This window comes from Tribolium castaneum, chromosome 2 (assembly GCF_031307605.1).
Source record: "Tribolium castaneum strain GA2 chromosome 2, icTriCast1.1, whole genome shotgun sequence".
Taxonomy (NCBI): Eukaryota; Metazoa; Arthropoda; class Insecta; order Coleoptera; family Tenebrionidae; genus Tribolium; species Tribolium castaneum.
In genome coordinates this window covers 15173567-15194803 of record NC_087395.1, presented here as the reverse complement: position 1 = coordinate 15194803, position 21237 = coordinate 15173567, and the positions used below count along the sequence as shown (strand labels likewise).

General features: G+C 41.7%; 2 protein-coding genes across 7 annotated transcripts; both read left to right on the top strand.

The window, feature by feature from the left end:
• Positions 1-119: 119 nt before the first annotated feature.
• On the top strand, positions 120-14253 carry ry (rosy). Of its 6 annotated transcripts, none has more exons than XM_064355261.1 (10): positions 161-263; positions 1966-2115; positions 6213-6270; positions 7570-7666; positions 7736-10118; positions 12317-12625; positions 12675-13593; positions 13643-13866; positions 13919-14089; positions 14137-14253. In XM_064355261.1, the coding sequence occupies exons 1-10, from the start codon at positions 210-212 to the stop codon at positions 14185-14187; spliced, it is 4416 nt and encodes a 1471-aa protein (XP_064211331.1). In that variant the 5' UTR covers positions 161-209; the 3' UTR covers positions 14188-14253. The 6 variants fall into 6 exon arrangements, with proteins under 6 accessions (XP_015838749.2, XP_008197645.1, XP_064211333.1 ...); XM_064355262.1 differs by having other exon boundaries at positions 184-263; positions 1955-2115; XM_015983263.2 differs by lacking the exon at positions 1966-2115 and having other exon boundaries at positions 120-263.
• Positions 14254-19739: 5486 nt separating this feature from the next.
• LOC658886 (xanthine dehydrogenase) lies at positions 19740-20691 on the top strand. Its single transcript, XM_965237.5, has 4 exons — positions 19740-20031; positions 20082-20305; positions 20357-20527; positions 20575-20691. The coding sequence occupies exons 1-4, from the start codon at positions 19755-19757 to the stop codon at positions 20623-20625; spliced, it is 723 nt and encodes a 240-aa protein (XP_970330.2). The 5' UTR covers positions 19740-19754; the 3' UTR covers positions 20626-20691.
• The last annotated feature ends 546 nt before the right edge of the window (positions 20692-21237 follow it).

The window sequence follows — 21237 nt, the reverse complement described above, 5'->3', positions numbered from 1 at the left end:
TATAATCAATCAACCACGTGATTGTTGCAAGTAATAATATGACGTTTTTTTGTTTCGCAAATTTACGCATTTCTTTATCCTGAAAATAAATTGCTTCGTTATCACGTGGTCACGTGATTGCTTCTTGATTTCTGCATTTAAAAATAAAGTGGTTATCAATGTGAGTATTAGTTGAAAAAACAGTGTCTACTTGCTATGAACCAGAGACGATGTCGCAAGAGAGCAGTGTCAACGTTTTAGTGTTTTTCGTTAACGGAAAAAAGGTAAGTTTTTCCAGCACTCCGGCTACTGAAAGATTCCACAGAAGGCCTTTAACTATTTTGTTATAGTTTATAATTTATTACGTCAGGATTATAGGGTAAATAAACTACGATCTTCTCAACAGGACCTTTTAATTTTACTTTACTCTACAAAAGCCAGTTACAGACTAACTTATTTTCTAAAAATCCAGACATTCGGCATTCATCTTTAACACATGTTTCCCATCTTTCACACTCGCCCTAAAAGCCCTCACACACACTAACCATTCGGACCTCCCAAGCATCCCTTACAATTCTACGAATTCATATCAACTCGGCCTTTCCTGACAATGTTCTCGTCCTCGAGAACACATCCCAACCATCTAATCACTCATTCCCCTAATGACACTTACCATAACTTAAAATAACGAAACTAAACACTCTACTTATGTCCCCAAATTTTTCTAATAATAAAATTCCGATAAAAATTTAACATTACCCTTAACACTTGTACAACCTACTTTATCTTAATTATTACTCCTCTAAATTACTAACTAATTTTAATCTGTCTACAGAAATAATTCCTTTATAGAAGCGACTACTTTGTTGTTCGCCTTCTATATCTTGCACTAAATATCTATCATTCCCTATAAATTTAACAATCTCATAGGGTCCTCGATACTTAGGGCTCAATTTACGACTTTGGCCGGTCGACGGTACCTCAGCCCGTACCAACACCAAATCCCCTTGCTTGAAAACCCTAGCCTGACGCCGCGATTTATTAAAATTCGCGCACATACGATCCGCATTTCTTTTCAGCCGATCCGCAACTAAATTTTGCTCTTCTTCCGTATTTAAGCGTGTATTTAAATCGCGTATTTCGGCTGCTAACGGATTATTAGTGAACCCGTCTCGCGTGTATGTCCGGACCAAACTAAAAGGCGTTCTTTTAGTGACCGAATGGGTTGCATTATTAATAGCCCATTGTACTTCGCTTAATTTTTCGTCCCAATCACTACCTTCTATGTCATCCGTACTTGTACTTAAGCATGTTATTATCACGTCGTTTACTTTCTCCACTTGTCCATTCGATCTAGGACTTGCTGTTGCAATTTTTACGTGTTGGATTTCACAATCACCGCAAAATTTTTCGAACAACTTCGAAATGAACGCTGTACCTCTGTCGCTAATTATTTTATTGGGCTTTCCATAATTAGAAACGAATTCTTTCAAAAAACTAAGAGTTCCCTCGGCTCCTACATCCGGCAGCGCTTTTAATACTGTGTACTTACTAAAGCCGTCTATAATAGCGCATACGTATTTGTTTCCTGTTTTACTTGACGGAAAAGGGCCCAAATGGTCGATATGCACCACCTGAAACGGAGTACTGCCTTTGTCTAACGGGTGCAGCATTCCCGGTTGCCTCCCCCGCGGTGTCTTACTATACAAACAGTTAATGCATCGATTGATATATTTTCCTACCTCTTCCCGCATTTTTGGAAAATAGTAGCTCTCTTTTATTTTGTCCAACGTTTTATCTATTCCCAAATGCATAAGTTCTCTATGAGCGTTACTAATTATATCAAATCTTAAATCGACAGGTACATACAATCGCCACTTTCCATCTTTTACCCGATAAACACGACCATTGCATAACGTAAATTTAGAGTGCGTTGCCTGATCGCCCTCTTCTAATTTCTGTAAAACGCTTTTAGTTTCATTGCAGGTACGCTGTAATGCCGCTACCCAATCCGTATTTATCTTTATCCCCATGACATCTGGAAGTCCACCCACTGGCACGGCCCGACCAGCCTCTACCGCATTTCGGCTAAGGGCGTCTGCTACTTTATTGTTTTCGCCCCGGTGGTACTCAACGGTATAATCAAACTCTGACAACCTAATAAACCAACGCCCTATTCTTGGATGCATATCTTTTTTATTTGCCAACAATTTTAAACTGTTACAATCAGTACGAATTACAAAATGAATCCCTAACAAATAAACGCGAAATTTCTCTAGTGCCGCTACAATTGCTAAGCATTCTAGTTCATAGCTGTGGTATTTCGCTTCCTCGGGTGTCGTTTTTCGGCTGTAAAATGACACCGGTCGCAATGTTCCGTCATTCTGTTTCTGCAGAAGCACGGCACCTAACCCCGTTGAACTCGCGTCTGTATGAAGTTCTGTATAGGCGCCCGTGTCGAAAACGCAAAGGATTGGTTTGTTCATTAACGCTTTCTTTAACGACTCGAACGCGTTTTGCTGTATTACCCCCCATTTAAAACTACCTCCTTTTTTTAATAAGTCACTGAGAGGACGGGCAATAATTGCAAAATTCCGGACAAAACGCCTGAAATAACTAGCCAACCCCAAAAACGATCTGACCTTGTGTACGTCTGTAGGTACCGGAAACTCAGCCACTGCCCTAAGTTTATCCCTTCCCGGTTCAATACCCTCTTTTGAAATTGTAAAACCCAAATAATCAATTTTTGTCATAAAGAAAAAACATTTTCGCAAGTTTAACGTCAAGTTCGCGTATCTAAATCTATTAAATAACAATTTTAACTTAGCTAATCCTTCCTCTACAGTTTTGGACGGAATAATAATATCGTCCAAATACGCCATCGCAGTGTCATATCGCAAATTCCCAAGAACTATGTTTATTAATCTTTGAAACTGCGAGGGCGCATTCGCTAACCCAAAACTCATTCTCTTAAAACAGTAGACCCCATCAGGGGTAATGAAAGCCGTCTTACCTCGCGCGTCCCTCGACATTGGTACCTGGTGGTATCCCATGGACAAATCCACTGAGGTAAAGTAGATTTGGCCCCGAAGTCGATCCAGCTGATCGTCGATTAACGGCAAGGGGTAGTGCTGTTTCACTGTTTTCTTATTGAGCGCTCGATAATCGACACACATCCTCACTTCCCCGGACTTTTTCTTTACGAGAATTACCGGACTTGCAAATGGAGAATCAGTTTCTTCAATTATATCGGCCTCTTTCAATTCGCGCACTATATTTCGCACTTGTTCTTTTTCGGAAAACGACATACGATACGGTCGATAGACAACTGGTTTATCGTCTGTTAATTCAATGTCCATTTCTACTAGATTCGTACATCCAATTTGCTTAACATTTCGGGCCACTAAATCTCGATAATCATTTATAAGTTCCAACACTTTTTCCGCGTCTTTCCCGGCCAAATCAGTGTTGATTTCACACGCGTCAATAGGTTCCGTGTTAACATCTCGCCGATGTGTATATTCTCGACACACGTCCCCTCGCGCAACACTTTGATTTTCAACAATTTTTATGTCCTTTCCACTTATATTTAAAATGGGTAACACCGTGTCACCGTTCCTGTCTGTGCTTATTACACATCGTGGTACCCACTCTCCCGACTCGCGTAGTCCACCTTCGACACAAAGGGTACTTTCTGGTGTCTGTGTCCTGACTGTGATGTGCCCCAGGAAGTTATTTCGAATTACAGACGCCTCACTCGCCCACAAAACCGTTCTTGGAGCATTATTCGCACCGTTCTCTTCACATTTTCTTATTATAAGTTCGTGAGGTGTTTTTACAATTTCGATGTGCGGCTGTTCGGTGTATGGATGCCCGATTATCACTGGAATCTCCTGGGTTTCCCTCGGCACCACCAGGAGTTCGATCTGGGCGTTGATGCCGTCGATTTCTACATCCACCTGTGCGGCTCCTAAAACACTTGTAACTGCACCGCCGTAGCCCGTAACGTCCTTCTTCTTGTCCCAGTCACACATAAGTTTTAATTTGGGTACATAATCATCCCGGATGACACAAACTTCCGCTCCCATGTCCACGTAACCCCTAACTTCCACCCCGTTAATTTTCACGTCCTTAAAATACTTTAGATTGTCCGACTGAGCATTTATTGTCTTTACTTGCGCCGCCACTTCGTTTGCAGTAGCACCCCGTTGCGAATTTTCGTTTCGCCCTACTACTTGTCTTTCTCGCGAATCGCGACCCGGTACTTGGCACTCGCGCGCGAAGTGTCCCATTTTCCCGCACTTAAAACACGGAAAACATTTGGTGTTATTTTCCACTCTCGGAGTGTTACAGTTTTTAGAAATGTGGCCCTCTGCTCCACAGCGAAAACACTTTCTCTTCTCTGGCAAAATACGCCTCTCTGGAACCGAAATTAAATCCAACCGTTCATTGTTCCTCAAATCACGAAGAAGCTGCCACTCATCGTCGTGTCGAACAGTCAGCAGAGATCTCGCAACTTCCCTGGACTTCAACCCCGTGAGCAGCATTTCTTTCGTTTCCGCGAACGACAATTTTAAATCGCGACACATCGCCATTTTTGCGTAAAAATAATCTTCCGCGCTTTCACTGGTTCTTTGTTTTCTCTCCGACATCTCTCTAAACCTTTCGGCGAGCGTTCTTCGATCCGTATAATTTTCGCGGAATCGCATCTCAAACGCTGCCCACGTTGTTAAGGTATCCTGGTGATATCGATACCACAACAACGCGCTATCTACGAGGTGTTGACGCGCCACCTCCAACAAAATTGCATCACCCCAAAATTGACGTCCCGCCATGGTTTTGATGTCCTGTAACCACTGTAATGCGTCTGATGCACCTCCTTTTCCATTGAATACGCGTAAACTTTGCGTTAAATCGGGCATTACGCAATACCCCATGTTTCTCGACGCCCCAGGCGCCTCCACCCGGCCCAACGGAAGACTGTTCTGCAGGCCACTTGTCTCCGACACCACCCCGTTTCCAGACGACCCCAGCGTCCCCGACGCCTCCTTATCTCTGGACAACTCCTGTATGTCTGGCGACCCTGCTACCTCCTGGTCAACCGCCGCCGCCGCCGCCGCCGCCGCCGCCACTGTCCCTGTCTGAGCCTGTAACGCTTCGCTCACCGCTGCCTTCACTAATTGTAAAATTGTCTCTAAGTTCAAAAATTCCTGTCCTGATTGAGGGATGATTTCCTTCGGGCTTTCTTTATTCTTATCGTCCGTCATTTTCCTTTATTTCTTTGACCACTAACAAACTAACACTAATAAAACCAAACTAAGTCTCCACGAATAATTTTTTTTTTCACGATCCCACTTCTGATAAATTGTTATAGTTTATAATTTATTACGTCAGGATTATAGGGTAAATAAACTACGATCTTCTCAACAGGACCTTTTAATTTTACTTTACTCTACAAAAGCCAGTTACAGACTAACTTATTTTCTAAAAATCCAGACATTCGGCATTCATCTTTAACACATGTTTCCCATCTTTCACACTCGCCCTAAAAGCCCTCACACACACTAACCATTCGGACCTCCCAAGCATCCCTTACAATTCTACGAATTCATATCAATTTTTTAAAAATTATGTAACGGCCGGGCATTCCACCAATGACTATCATTTTTTCTCAGATTTTATTGAACCCACTTTATAAATAATCAGTTACAATGACTCGGAGATAATGCGTCTTTTAAACTAATATCACGATGACACAAATAAATTTATGGGTGGCCCAAAAATCCCAAAATGCAACTGACAGTGCCGTCCGCGGAATTTCGGTCAGGTCAGGTCTATGGAAGTTTTTAGGCTGCACTGACGGGTCCAAAATTTAATTAAAAACATTTTTGCGAAATCAAGAATTTGGCAATTGGATATAATCAGAGAATTTCACAACGGGGGCTGAATAAAATTAATTGTAGAAAATATTTATCCCGATTTTTGTCAGTCTTTGTGGGTTCAAAAATCTCAAAAAAATCATCTGGGTGGCGAGCGGGGGTGGGGGCAAGTGTCCCGGATTCCCCCCCTTGCATGCGCCTATGGCAAAATATGTAAATGTTTTCATGGAATTTTACGAGATTGCCTCATTAAATTGTACTTTGACCTTTCCGGTTGTCAGATCTAGTTTTAACAATATTGTTCAAACTTTATCATACATTATCTTTTATTTAGAGAAGTTTGTTGTTTTTTAGATAATCGACAACCAGGTCGACCCTGAGTGGACGCTTCTCTATTATCTGCGAAATAAGCGTATCCTTTGATGATGATAAATGGGGCGGTAACTTGCCCAAAAATAATTTCCATATCTTGCATGTTTTATTTCAAAATAGCCTAATCAGCTGTGTTATAAAAATTCCCATTAACCTCTAAATATAGCAACTGATAAACTCGGTTTCGATTATTACGCAGTATATTAATAATTTTGCACCGATTTGCGGTACAGGCTGGTCCGAATATCCAGCAGCTACATATTTTGTTTGTCAAGAGACTCAAAAGCTTCCTCTCTTGAATGATTTTTCCATTCATTCATTCATTGTCATAACAAAGCTTAAAAGATTAAGATGATTACATCTATATAATTTATCGCCTTAATCTCTCAAAGCAATGCAATTATTTGATATGTGATAATAAACATAATTCTAACATTTCTTCTCGTTACATAATTAACTATCCGATTATACGAGTATTTGATTTAAAAACCCGCTTGATTATACAGGGTGTATACAAATTGTTTCAGGAAACCTCTAAAAAATTTAATAAAAAATCCATTGTCATTTTAACGAATTTATCAATACAACACACTTTGGTACCATTATTAGTACATGAGTGTTTTCGCAGTACTTCTCTTTAATTGCTGTGAAGTAATTACAATTGTAATTGGATTTTTTTTAATATGTTGCTAGGTCAATTTTTTAGTTTTCTGGATATAAAAAAAACAGTTTTAAAATGTAATGTTGTTGATTTTTCTAAATAATTTTTAATTTCGTTGACGTGGAAGAGTAAAGGAACTTCGTCTCTTCCTTGGTTATCACCGATTAAATAACTTAAGAAATTAAGAGAAAAAATCTCCACTTTCTTAATACTGTTAAGAATAATTGAGAAGGAATTTTTCTAGGATTTGTTGGAACAAACGCTATAGCGTACTGAACAGCTTATGCGCCATTTTGCATACATTGTGTAGAATACAGAATAATAAAATGGAAGAGCAAATCGCGGCTCTTTATTTGGGATCATGTGACCTTAAAAATGTATGAACTATCAGACGCACCACAGCTTGATAAACTCCATAAAAATTGTATTTTTGCCAAAAGAAAAGAAAAATATTGACATTGTTTAATATGCTATACTTTGACCACGGCAGAGATAAACACGTTTTTTGGAAATTTTTCAAAATACTAGTTGCGTAATCACTTTATCTCTTCAGTGAGCCAGATATAACTGGTTCTTTGATCCAATAACATCATTTCAACTTTGTCGTAAACACAAATATGTACCTTTTTTTTTGTTATTATTCCTTTTTTTTTGTTATTATTCCTTAATTATGCCTAGTCAGACTATGTGGAACCAAACTAGGTTGCGGGGAAGGAGGATGCGGTGCTTGCACCGTGATGGTCTCAAAATACGACAGGATCAACAAAAAAGTGATGTATCCTTTTTCATTTAACAATTTCAATCGTCAAAAATTTTTGAACCGGAAAATCCTTACATAAGACAGTCATCTCCCAGTCAATGCCTGTCTGGCCCCTGTATGCTCAGTCCACGGCCAAGCCGTCACAACCGTCGAAGGAATCGGTTCAACCAGAACCAGACTCCACCCAGTCCAAGAACGCATAGCTAAAGCTCACGGCTCACAATGCGGGTTTTGCACCCCAGGAATCGTAATGTCCATGTACACCCTCCTGAGAAACTCCCCAAAACCCACAATGAACGACATGGAGATCGCGTTCCAAGGCAACCTCTGCCGCTGCACCGGCTACAGACCCATCATCGAAGGCTACAAAACCTTCACCGAAGAGTGGGAACTCATGCAAGCCAACAGCAAACTCAACGAAGGCACCGGCTGCGGCGGCGGAAACGGCTGCTGCCAGGACAACCCCACTCGCCAGGAGAGCGTCTCCGAGTGCTCTGACACCGGCTCCGACAACGGCTACGGCAACGAAAACGGCTCCGACAACGGCTACGACAGCGACGACAGCTGCGAGAAGGAAAGCGCCTCCGGGGAAATGGACAACGGTTCCGGGGAAGTCAACGGAGGCGGCACCACCAAGCCCAACGGCTGCGCCATGGGCTCAAAGTGCTGCAAGTTGCAGCAGGAGGACACCGACGAGAAGGACCCCGACGAGGAGGTCCTGTTCAAAACGAGCGAATTCACGCCTTATGATTGCACCCAAGAGCCCATTTTCCCCCCGGAACTCAAGCTTTCAGACGAGTATGACCGGCAGTATCTCGTTATAAAGGGCAAGGCGGTGACTTGGTACCGCCCCACCAAACTGTGCGACCTCCTACAGTTGCGAAAGCAACACCCTAACGCCAAAATCGTCGTCGGGAACACCGAAGTCGGGGTCGAAGTCAAGTTCAAGCACATGGTGTACCCGGTGATTGTCCAGCCTGTGCTGATCCCCGAGCTGTCGCGGATTGAGAACACGGAGGAGGGCGTGCGAGTCGGGGCTTCGGTCACGCTGATGGACGTCCAGGGTTATTTGCTTGACGAGATGAAGCGACTCCCGGAGGAGAAGACTAGGGTTTTTAGGACTATAACGAAGATGTTGAACTGGTTTGCTGGCAAACAGATCCGAAGTGTGGGCGCGCTTGGGAGCAACATAATGACGGGGAGTCCAATTTCGGACATGCTCCCGATTCTGATGGCCAACGAAGTGGTCCTGGAGCTGCAAAGCGCGGACGGGGGCGTGCGCAAAGTTCGCCTGGACTCGCACTTTTTCACCGGTTATCGCAAAACCATCGTCTTACCTGACGAAATCCTCCTGGCCATTCACATCCCTTACACGCACAGGGACAGGTACTGCTACGCCTACAAGCAAGCCAGGCGGCGTGAGGACGACATTGCCATCGTAAACGCCGCCGTGAACGTGACTTTCGAGCCCCAGACTGATATTATCTCCGATATCAACATCGCCTTCGGTGGGGTGTCTTTTAAAACGGTCACAGCGCTCAAAACCCGCACTAATCTGAAGGGACTCCCCTGGAACCGGCAGACCCTAGAACGGGCCTTCGACTACCTCCAGGAAGACCTGCCGTTGGACCCCGGCGCCCCAGGCGGCATGATCCAGTACCGGAGGTCCCTAACCCTCAGCCTGTTCTTCAAAGCCTTTCTGGCGATTTCCCTCGAGTTGCAAAAATACGTCCCGCATGTCACAGTCGACCAGCGCGACTTGAGCGGAATCGAAGGCTTCCACGAGAAGGAGTACAAAAGCTCGCAGTACTTCACAGTAGTACCGCACACGCAGCAAAAAACTGACGCCCTCCAGCGACCCATCGTCCACATGTCGGCCTACAAACAAGCCACAGGTGAAGCCATCTACCTGGACGATATTCCCTACTTCGAGAACGAACTCTACCTAGCCTTCGTCACTAGCACCAAAGCCCACGCCAAAATCCTCTCGATTGACCCGTCGGAAGCGCTGGAAATGGAAGGGGTGCACTATTTCGTCTCGGCTAAAGACATTGATAAGAAGCACAACACTATGGGGTCTATAGTGCACGATGAGAGAGTGTTCTATAACGAGAAGGTGACAAGTCAGGGCCAGATCATTGGCGGGGTTGTGGCAGTCGATCAGAGTACAGCGCAAAGTGCTGCCAGGAAGGTTAAGGTGGTGTATGAGGATATTGAGCCAGTTATTGTCACGATTCCGGACGCTATTAAGTATAATTCGTATCATGGAAATGGGCGGCATAAGCTCATTGTTAAGGGCGATATTGAGAAGGTTTTGAGGGAGGCGCCCCATGTTCTGGAGAGTGAGTGCCAGATGGGAGGACAGGAACATTTCTATCTTGAGACGCAGTGTGTGCTCGCTGTGCCCAAGAAGGAGGACTGCGAAATGGAGATTTATTCCTCGACGCAGAATCCGACCGAAGTCGCAGTAAGTATTTAAGATTTAAAGTTTATCTCCTATTGTATTTTTTTAAAAGAAGTCCTAATTTTTTAACAAAAAAAATTAATTCAACAAGAAAAAAGTTAATTCTTCATTTATATAACAACAATCCTCTCGACAAATATATGCCTCTTGCACTAATATATCGGGTGTGTCAGAAGTCGGGGATAAGCTATTGGGAGTGGATACTAGATAGTTGCCTTATTGACCGCTAAAAAAATAATATAAAAAAATCATTGCTTTTTATTTAAGATGCAGCAGCTCATAAAAGTTGCGAAAAATGCTTACTTTAATGTGGAATTGTAGGAAAATCAGACCTGCTAACTTTGTTTTTAATGATTTATTTTACTGTTTACTTCATTTGTTATCTAATTTTTCAAAACGAATTGTAGGAAAACATTTATACTTGGGTTGTTTAAATTTAAGTGAGTTTTTAAATTTACGTTATTGCCAATTCAACAATTAAAAAATCTTTCGAATAAACTAAAAAATATGGGTTTGCATTTAAAAATGTCGCTGACTTTTTGACTAATCAAAAACTAAAAAGTTCAAATGTAGTTGGAATTGATTCTACTATACCGCTTGTTAAAAAAAAGAATGTAAAATATTAAGGACAGGTAATAGTATGGACTAAAATACCGATACCGGTTTATTGTAAACAGTGCTACAGGGTGTTTAAATGCAGGGATCCAGAAAATAATTGAGGGGGGGGGCTTCCAAAAATTTTTAGATACGAGTAGATGAAGTTATTGAATGAAACTTTTACTGTCGGAATGTTAAAGTATTTAAATAAATTTGTACAAAATTTAAGCCAAAAAAAACTTTTTATACAAAAAATGTTGCAACGCAAATTTTTGTTCATAGTTATTAATCATAATGTTTTTTTTTAGTAGATTTTGCTAAGTTTTTGAAATAATTGTTATCATTGATAAAAACAATACACTCTTTTTAATAATTAAAGAAACTAAAACATAAAATACAACAGGCAATGTTAATAAAAATAAAAATTTCTGGACGAAAAAAGAACTTCTTAAGCAACATCACGTCCTTGTTTTAATTTTCGAGAATCTTTCTATAGCTAGTATTTTAATAAGTGATCATCATAATTTATTTTCAAAAGAAGGAAAGGTACTTATTTGGTGTTTTGTGGATTATCACTAAAAAAAAATACAATTTGTCGGCAACTTTTCGATTTTAATTTAATTTTCTCAAGCTGTCACTAGTTTTTTATGAGCGGTTTAAGAACATTACGATACGTTATAATTGTATTTTTTGAATAATTGCCTTAAAAACACCAAATACCTTTCCCTATGCTGAAGCTAAACAAAAAATGGTCAAAAACCATTTGAAATAAATAATATATTTATTAATAAATGTGCATTATTGAAAAGACTTCTAATGTGATTATCTAAAAAAACATTTGTTCTTTAGGCTTTTATATTATGGATCCGCTCTTGTTTAAAATATTTAAAAAAATAATACTCTATTATTCCAAAATTATTAAGACTTTTTTGTTTATTTTGGCTTATACTATTACTTCCTTAAATATTTTACATTCTTTTTTAACATCCTGCATACTATTAGAGCGTAGATTTTTAATTTGACGTCAAAATTTGGTCATTAGCTCAAGTTTCTATTTAAGAGCTCGCAGGCTAACAGCTAACATGAGTTACTTAATGCTGGTAGAAAAAAATCTGTTGGCAGTTTTGAAATCAGCATCCAACAATTACTCAACAGCAAAAAATCAGTAGGAATAAAATAAGTAAATGACTAAAAGCTGTGTACACCTACGGGTATTTCTAAATAAATACTAACATGAGTTAGCTGTAAAAACTTAGCTTAAAAACTAGAGGTGATAGAAAAAATCTGTTGGTACTTTTGAAATCAGCTTTTAATGATTTCACTCAAGAAAAGAAAAAAATAAGATAATTGAGAAGTAAATTATTAAAAGTTATGTACTGCTTATAAATAAATACCAAATTGAGTTACCTATGTTATAATCACTAGAGCTGAAAAAAAGCAGAGGCAACTAGTGATAATTAATATTAAATTTTTTTTTACGTATAAATTTGTTGCACAAAACATTTGTTTTAGGATGACACTAGAAATAATAGAATTTCGATATTTTTTTTAAATTTAAAGTTAGAGTTACTTTTCGAGATACAGTAAAAACAATCGCTTTTTAGGCCATGTTGGCTGAGGTCCTGGGCATTCAGCAGAACAAAATCGCCGCCAAAGTGAAGCGCCTTGGGGGCGGTTTCGGCGGCAAGGAGTCCAAGGCCATGATGGTGGCAATCCCTGTCGCTATAGCCGCTGTTAAATTAAACCGCCCGATCCGGTGCATGCTAGACCGCGACGAGGACATCGTCATGACAGGGGGTCGCCACCCCTTCTTGATGAAGTACAAAGTAGCGTTTGACGACAACGGCAAAATCCTCGGCGCCGACATTAAACTCTACAACAACTGCGGATACTCAACCGACTTATCGCCTTCAGTAAGTTTGTTTTTCGAAATTTTGGGCGGTTTTAGACCCCGAGTTTCAGGTATTAGAACGTGCAATGACACACTTTGAGAACTCGTACAAAATCCCGGTCGTCCGGGTGGAGGGCTTCATGTGCAAGACCAACCTGCCCTCAAACACCGCCTTCCGGGGCTTTGGAGGCCCCCAAGGCATGTACGCCGCCGAGTGCATCCTCCAGGACGTGGCCGACTACCTCCAAAAGGACCCGGTGACGCTCAGTGAGCTCAATTTGTACAAAGAAGGCGATTTCACGCACTACAACCAAAAACTGGTGAACTGCACGCTGGATAAGTGCTGGCACGAGTGCATCCAGTCGTCAAACTACCACGAAAAGCGCAAGGAAGTCGAGCGGTTTAACCGGGAAAATCGGTACAAGAAGCGCGGCTTGAGCGTGATTCCCACAAAATATGGGATCGCCTTCACGGCGCCGCACCTGAACCAGGCGGGTTGTTTGCTCATAGTGTACGCCGACGGGTCGGTGCTTCTCTCCCATGGAGGTATCGAGATGGGCCAGGGGTTGTACACGAAAATGATACAAGTGGCGAGTCGGATGCTCGAAATCCCGGTCGACAAAATCCACACTGTTGAGACCGCCACTGACAAAGTGCCCAACACCTCGCCCACAGCCGCCAGCTCCGGCTCAGACCTCAACGGGATGGCCGTCATGGAAGCGTGCAAAGTGATCAAGGAGAGACTAAGACCGTTCAAGGAAGCCAATCCCAAGGGAACTTGGGAGCAGTGGGTCCGCAAGGCTTACTTCTCCCGGGTTAGTTTAAGTGCGACCGGTTTTTACAAAACCCCAGATATTGGCTACAATTGGGAGACGGGGGAAGGCAACATGTTCAATTATTTCACGTACGGGGTGGCGTGTTGTGAGGTCGAGATTGACACTCTGACCGGGGACCACGAAGTCCGAAGAATTGACATTGTCATGGATTTGGGTAAGTTACACAATTTTGGACTTGAACCAAACTCAAAAATGCAAATCAGGTGAGAGTCTCAACCCGGCCATTGATATTGGACAAATCGAGGGGGCTTTCATGCAAGGGTACGGCCTGTTCGTGCTTGAGGAACTAGTCTATTCGCCCACGGGAACTAACTACACACGGGGGCCTGGTACTTATAAGTTGCCTGGTTTTGGGGACATTCCGGGCGAGTTTAACGTCTCTCTATTGAAGGGCGTGTCGAACCCCAGGGCTGTTTTCTCATCAAAGGTTTGTTTGAGCAAAAATTTTTAAAGAAAAATAGTGCAAAAGTGGGTTTTAGGCCGTTGGTGAACCTCCCCTATTTTTGGGCAGTTCAGTCCTGTACGCTATTAAAGACGCCATAAAGGCCGCAAGGAGGGAAAATGGTTACGAACCAACCAAATTCAGGTTAGACTCACCTGCCACTGCTGCAAGGATACGTATGGCCTGTCAGGACAACATTACTTCAAAGGTAACGATTTTAATTTGATTGGTCAAAAAATATCAACTGTGTTCCAGTTCAAGGATCCCGAACCCGGAAGTTTCAAACCGTGGAACGTCTACGTTTAAGTGATATTTATCTAGTTTTAGTCTTATTTTTATGGTTTTTACTGTGAATAAAGAGTTTTGTACGTTTGTGACAGAAATTTATTTATCGTCAGACACGCAATTAAGGCAGGACAAGAAATTCAGACAAAATTTGGTCTTCTTTTTTGGCGTTTTAACGCGAGACACTTCTAAAGCATCAAGTTCCTCGATACTCTCCCCCTTGGCGATTGAATAATCAGACTCAATATTGACACAGTCCAGTTTTTGGAACACTAGAGTCAACTTTTTCTCTACATTCTTTATTTCTAACTCTTCTTCCGTCTTTTCTTCTTCTTCCTCTTCACTGAGAGTCTCGACGAAACCGTCTTCTTCAGCCTTTTCCTCCTTCGTCTCGCTGAAATTGAGCTTTTCAAGTAACTCTTCTTCGGACAGTTTAATCTGAACCGATTTTTGGCAACATTCGAACGATGTTTGCAACGACTTACTTTCGATGGAACGTATTTCAAGCCCACCGCTTAAGCTTTTGGACTCAATTTGCACTTCGACACAGAACGTCGTTTCGAGCGGCGGCTCAAAAAGCGCTTTTATCGACGGTCTTTGGAAAAAAGTGCGCAAAAGCTGACGCGACTTGATTGTGGCATAGCCACGTTCCTCAGATCCGGGGGCACTTAGAGAATCTAAATAGTGTTCCATTCACTCGGAGAATTACTTATAATTGTTGTGGTGGTGGTCGAGCAGTGGTAGGTAGTATTGAAACACGGTTGATAATACGGTTAATATATTAATGGAACGGGCAGGAAAGAATTGGAAACAATAACCGAGAGTTGCGAGTCTATACGTCGGCGACTGCACATCAACTCTTACTCTCTCTCGAGGATCCTTCATCTTCATCTGAAGCCGAACATGCGCACTAACAACAAGCACTCGCAGGGCACAAATTCGCGTCTGAATACAATGTAATTCCCAACACTCCCCCGTATTCTGCCGGAATTTGTTACAATTTTTTTTAAACAACTTACGTTAATTAGAGTACATCAGAACAAAATACAAGAAGCAAACAAACAAAAATTACACAGTGGGACTAATGAACAACATTCCCAAATTCAAAACAAAAACATTAAATTTCGCATAACATAATGCTTTAGTAAACACATCGGCGACTTGTTCAGTCGATGGTACATATTTCAAGACAATATCTCCATTTTCATATTTCTCACGTACAAAGTGATATCGGACATCGATATGCTTAGTGCGTTTATGAAACATTGGATTTTTAACAAGCTTAATCGCTGATTGGTTGTCAACGCACAAAGCGACACCACCGCACTTTTCACCCACTTCACTTAAGAGGCCACTTATCCACACTGCTTCCTTGGTAGCTTCCGAAGCTGCCACGTACTCGGCCTCCGTTGTAGATAGGGAGATGCACCTTTGACGACGGCTACACCAGGTGATGGCGCCGTCTCCCAGTTTGAAAACGAAGCCGCTTGTCGACTTCCTGGAATCGATGTCGTTCGCATAATCGGCATCCGAGTATCCGATGAGTTTACCGGAGTTGTTGTAGAGGATTCCCAGCTCCTTAGTCCCTTTTAAATATTTGAAGATCCGTTTCACGGCGTTTACGTGAGCGATTGTTGGATTGTTTTGGTAACGACTCACTACATTTACCGCGTACATAATATCGGGACGCGCGGAAATTGCGGCGAACATTAAACATCCAATTGCTTCTCGGTAAGGAAATAGCACGTCATTGTTCTTGGGTTCGTTTGGATCGGATTGCGACAATATCGCGTTTGGATCAGCTGGTGTATTACATGTTCTCGCATCGTTCATATTAAAACGGTCAATAATACGATCGATAAAGTTCGATAAATGTATGAAGATCGAATTCTTACCAACTTTAGGATCACTCTGTCTTTTAATTTCCAGTCCCACAAAATATTCTGGTTCACAAATGGTCACTTCGAACGCACTTTTTAATTTGTTGCCCATTTTGTGTAGAGTGTCCATGTCCTTTGCCAAAATTAGACCATCATCTACATACAGTAGAAGGATCATTAATTGTTCGTTGAATTTTCCTGTGTAAACACATTTATCACTTTCACATTGTTTAAGTCCGAAAAGTTCGAGGAACTCGTTGAATTTCCTGTTCCAGCAGCGAGGTGATTGCTTAAGTCCGTACAATGACTTTTTTAATTTTAACACAGAATTAGGTGGCACAGATAACCCGGGAGGAGGTTGCATGTAAATGTTTTCTTCTAATTCTCCGTGAAGGAATGCTGTTTTGACGTCGAACTGTATCATTTGATAATTTTCTCTTGCGGCGACGGCCAAAAGAATTCTTATCGTGTCGTATCGAGTTGTCGGTGCATACGTTTCGTTATAATCTACGCCTTCGGTCTGGGCAAAACCTTTTGCACATAATCGTGCCTTATAACGAATATTTTTATTATTGGGGGATCTTTTAATTTTGAACACCCACTTAGATCCAATTGCCTTTTTATCAACTGGTAGGTTGACAAGATTCCAAGTATCGTTCTTCTTCAAAGCGTCCAGTTCCTCCTGTATTGCATTTCTCCACTCTTCGGATTCGCTACTGGTGATTGCTTCGTCATATGTATTTGGGGTATCGCCCTCAACTATGTTTATCACATAATCATCAAGATTGTTTGGTGTTTTTAAAATTTCACGTGGTCTCAGATTATACCCTCTTCGATCTTCAGTTTCTGGTACGGGTTCTTCCTCGGGTTCTTTAGTTTGATCGTTTTGGTTATTATGCTCTAAATTTCTTTCATCGTCGTGAATTTCATCCGTGATTACAATCTTATTTGCTCTGGGTAAAGTCAGTTCATTATCTTCGCCGAATGTTACATTTCTAGCGATTTTAATCTTTCGAGTTGCTCGATCAAACAGTCTGTAATTTGTCGAGTCATTATCATACCCTACAAGGATCAGTTTCTTGCTTTTCGGCTCTAATTTCTTTCTTAAGTTATCAGGTACGTGCATGTACGCGTCAGAACCAAAGATTCTTATGTGTTTTAGATCAGGTGTCTTGTTTGTCCAAAGTTCGTATGGCGTCACTTCTTGGTTGATCGAATTTGTCGTTCGATTCAAAATATATGCCGCCGTGTTTACGGCTTCCGCCCACAAATATAATGGTAAATTCTTCGTAAAGATCATAGATCGGGCGCTTTCAACTAGAGTCCGATTTTCGCGTTCAGCTTTTCCGTTTTGTTCGTGACAATATGGGGCGCAGGTTTCGAGAATTATGCCTCTATCTTTTAAGAACTTATGAAATTCCTGATTCACGTATTCCCCGCCATTGTCCGCACGCAAGGTTTTAATTGGGTGACCAAATTTATTTTTGCACATATAATAGAACTGTTTGAAACAATCGAGAGCATCTGATTTATGTTTTACGAAATAAACGGTTCTAAAATTCGTCGAATCGTCTTTGAAAAGTATAAAGAATCGACATCCGCCGACGGAATCTACTGACATTGGACCACACACGTCTGTGTGAATTAATTCACCGGCTTTGTAATTTCTTTTCTCGATTTTATGATATGGCATTTTGTGTTGCTTACCATACCGACAACCCTCGCAAATTTGATTGACCTCGTCATCAGTTGTTCCATGTGCGTCGATTAAGCCTCTCTTCGCCATCTCCTGGATTGTTTTCATATTGATGTGTCCTAAGCGCTGATGCCAAGTTTGTAGACTTCTTGTCGCTGTCAAATTAACCTCGCTTGTTTTTGTTGTACAACGTATCAGTAATTTATAAATATTATTTGACTGCCGAACTGCACAGGCTTTTACGACACCATCACAAACTATTTTGGCTTTGTTATTCTCTTTTGTAATTGTCATTCCCTTTTTCGTAATTTGACCCTCCGAGAAGAGGTTTCTCTTTAGATTTGGAATATACCAAACATCTGTCATTTTGTTTTTAATCCATTCGTTTTCTAGCCAGCATTCGATTTCAATCGTACCCTTTCCTTTTACTTTTAGTTCGCTGCCATTGCCAAGTTTCACACTGAACTCATCGACCTCTTGTATTGTTGAAAACATGTCGCGTCGTGACGTCATATGCGCCGAGGCGCCGCTGTCCAGGATCCATGCTTCATCTTCTTGGATTTTGGTAGCAATTTCGTTGACATCTTCGATTAAGAATGCTCCACTGTGACCTTGAGTCACATGGGTTTTTCGTGGGGCACGACACTCTCTTGAAATATGCCCTTTTTTATTACAATTGTAGCACGTAATGCGTGGTTTTCCTCTTATCGTTTTCTTGTTTGGTACGACACGTGTAGTGGTGACCAACGCGTTTTCTGTTGTTTCCACAGTTGTTAAATTACGCTCTTCGTCGATGAGTCTTGATGTCAGGTTGCTAAGTGTTTGTTTGTCTTCCGCTAAAGACAACCATGCCTGTCTAAAATTGCGGTATTTCGCCGGCAGCGTACCAAGAATTTTTGTAATTATGGCCACTTCGCTTATATTGTCGCCAGATTCTCTTATTCGTCTTGCCAGATTCTCGACTTTTGAAATGTGTTGTGCAATGGAATCATTTAAACACATTTTGTACTGATGAAACTCCTCGTGTATAAGCATCTTGTTTGTCTCCGTCTTTATATCGTAGATCGCATCCAACTTGTCGAGAATTTCTTTAGCCGTATCGCAGCTTTCTATCATCGTTATTTGAGACAATTCCATCGTAGATGTTATTACGCACATTGCTATGGCGTCCTTTTTGTTCCAGGTGTTGAGTTCTTCAACCCTATTCGCTGACGGTTTCTCTATTTCGCCTATTGCTATTGAATACACCCCCTTTGCCTTTAGGGCGCATTTTAGCTGGAACCGCCACTGCTTGTAGTTGTTTCCGTCGAATTTGTTTATTGCTGACAAATTTATTCCGTCTGCCATTCTTGTTTTCACGACACTCGTTTTTGTCTGTGAATCACCCGACACACTGGTTTTGACCGCACGAACCAGTTTTTAATCGCCCGAACGCGTGTTTCACTCGAACGTTACTGTAGACAAAACTGAACTAAAACTACCCTTGCGACCTGGGCCCATAACCTGTTGTGGTGGTGGTCGAGCAGTGGTAGGTAGTATTGAAACACGGTTGATAATACGGTTAATATATTAATGGAACGGGCAGGAAAGAATTGGAAACAATAACCGAGAGTTGCGAGTCTATACGTCGGCGACTGCACATCAACTCTTACTCTCTCTCGAGGATCCTTCATCTTCATCTGAAGCCGAACATGCGCACTAACAACAAGCACTCGCAGGGCACAAATTCGCGTCTGAATACAATGTAATTCCCAACAATAATATGGTCTTGGCTCTCTAAATTCACAACACAATGGTTGTTTTCGAACTGGAACACGATACTTCACTCAAATTTCCGTTTTCCAGTTTTGGAAGCCCGAAATACCAATCGATATTTTTTTTCGGGCCAAAATAAATCGTCCAATTTATATGAGACATGGATTTGTCAAGTTTCGATGTAAAATCCTTCTTTGAAAAGTTGTTTTCGTTCAAAAACTACCAGTTCCGGCTTAGACCAGAACGGGATAGCTGTCATGGAAGCGTGCAAAGTGGTCAAGGAGAGACTAAGACCGTTCAAGGAAGCCAATCCCAAGGGAACTTGGGAGCAGTGGGTCCGCAAGGCTTACTTCTCCCGAGTTAGTTTAAGTGCGACCGGTTTTTACAAAACCCCAGATATTGGCTACAATTGGGAGACGGGGGAAGGCAACATGTTCAATTATTTCACGTACGGGGTGGCGTGTTGTGAGGTCGAGATTGACACTCTCACCCGGGACCACGAAGTCCGAAGAATTGACATTGTTATGGATTTGGGTAAGTTACACAATTTTGGACTTGAACCAAACTCAAAAATGCAAAATCAGGCGAGAGTCTCAACCCGGCCATTGATATTGGACAAATTGAGGGGGCTTTCATGCAAGGCTACGGCCTGTTCGTGCTTGAGGAACTAGTCTATTCGCCCACGGGAACTAACTACACCCGGGGGCCTGGTACTTATAAGTTGCCCGGGTTTGGGGACATTCCGGGAGAGTTTAACGTCTCTCTATTGAAGGGAGTGTCGAACCCCAGGGCTGTTTTCTCGTCAAAGGTTGGTTTAGGTAAAAATCAAAGAGAAATAAGTGCTAAAAATGGGTTTTAGGCCGTTGGTGAACCTCCCCTATTTTTGGGTAGTTCAGTCCTGTACGCTATTAAAGACGCCATAAAGGCCGCAAGGAGGGAAAATGGTTACGAACCAACCAAATTCAGGTTAGACTCACCTGCCACTGCTGCAAGGATACGTATGGCCTGTCAGGACAACATTACTTCAAAGGTAACGATTTTAATTTGTTTGGTCAAAAAATATCAATTGTGTTCCAGTTCAAGGATCCCGAACCCGGAAGTTTCAAACCGTGGAACGTCTACGTTTAAGTGATATTTATCTAGTTTTAGTCTTATTTTTATGGTTTTTACTGTGAATAAAGAGTTTTGTACGTTTGTGACAGAAATTTATTTATCGTCAGACACGCAATTAAGGCAGGACAAGAAATTCAGACAAAATTTGGTCTTCTTTTTTGGCGTTTTAACGCGAGACACTTCTAAAGCATCAATTTTCTCAATATTCTCCACCTTGGCGATTGAATAATCAGACTCAATATTGACACAGTCCAGTTTTTGGAACACTAGAGTCAATTTTTTCTCTTCATTCTTTATTTCTAACTCTTCTTCCGTCTTTTCTTCTTCTTCCTCTTCACTGAGAGTCTGGACGAAACTGTCTTCTTCAGCCTTTTCCTCCTTCGTCTCGCTGAAATTGAGCTTTTCAAGTAACTCTTCTTCGGACAGTTTAATCTGAACCGATTTTTGGCAACATTCGAACGATGTTTGCAGCGACTTACTTTCGATGGAACGTATTTCAAGCCCACCGCTTGAGCTTTTCGACTCAATTTGCACTTCGACACAGAACGTCGTTTCGAGCGGCGGCTCAAAAAGTGCCTTTATCGACGGTCCTTGGAAAAAAGTGCGCGAAAGTTGGCGCGACTTGAT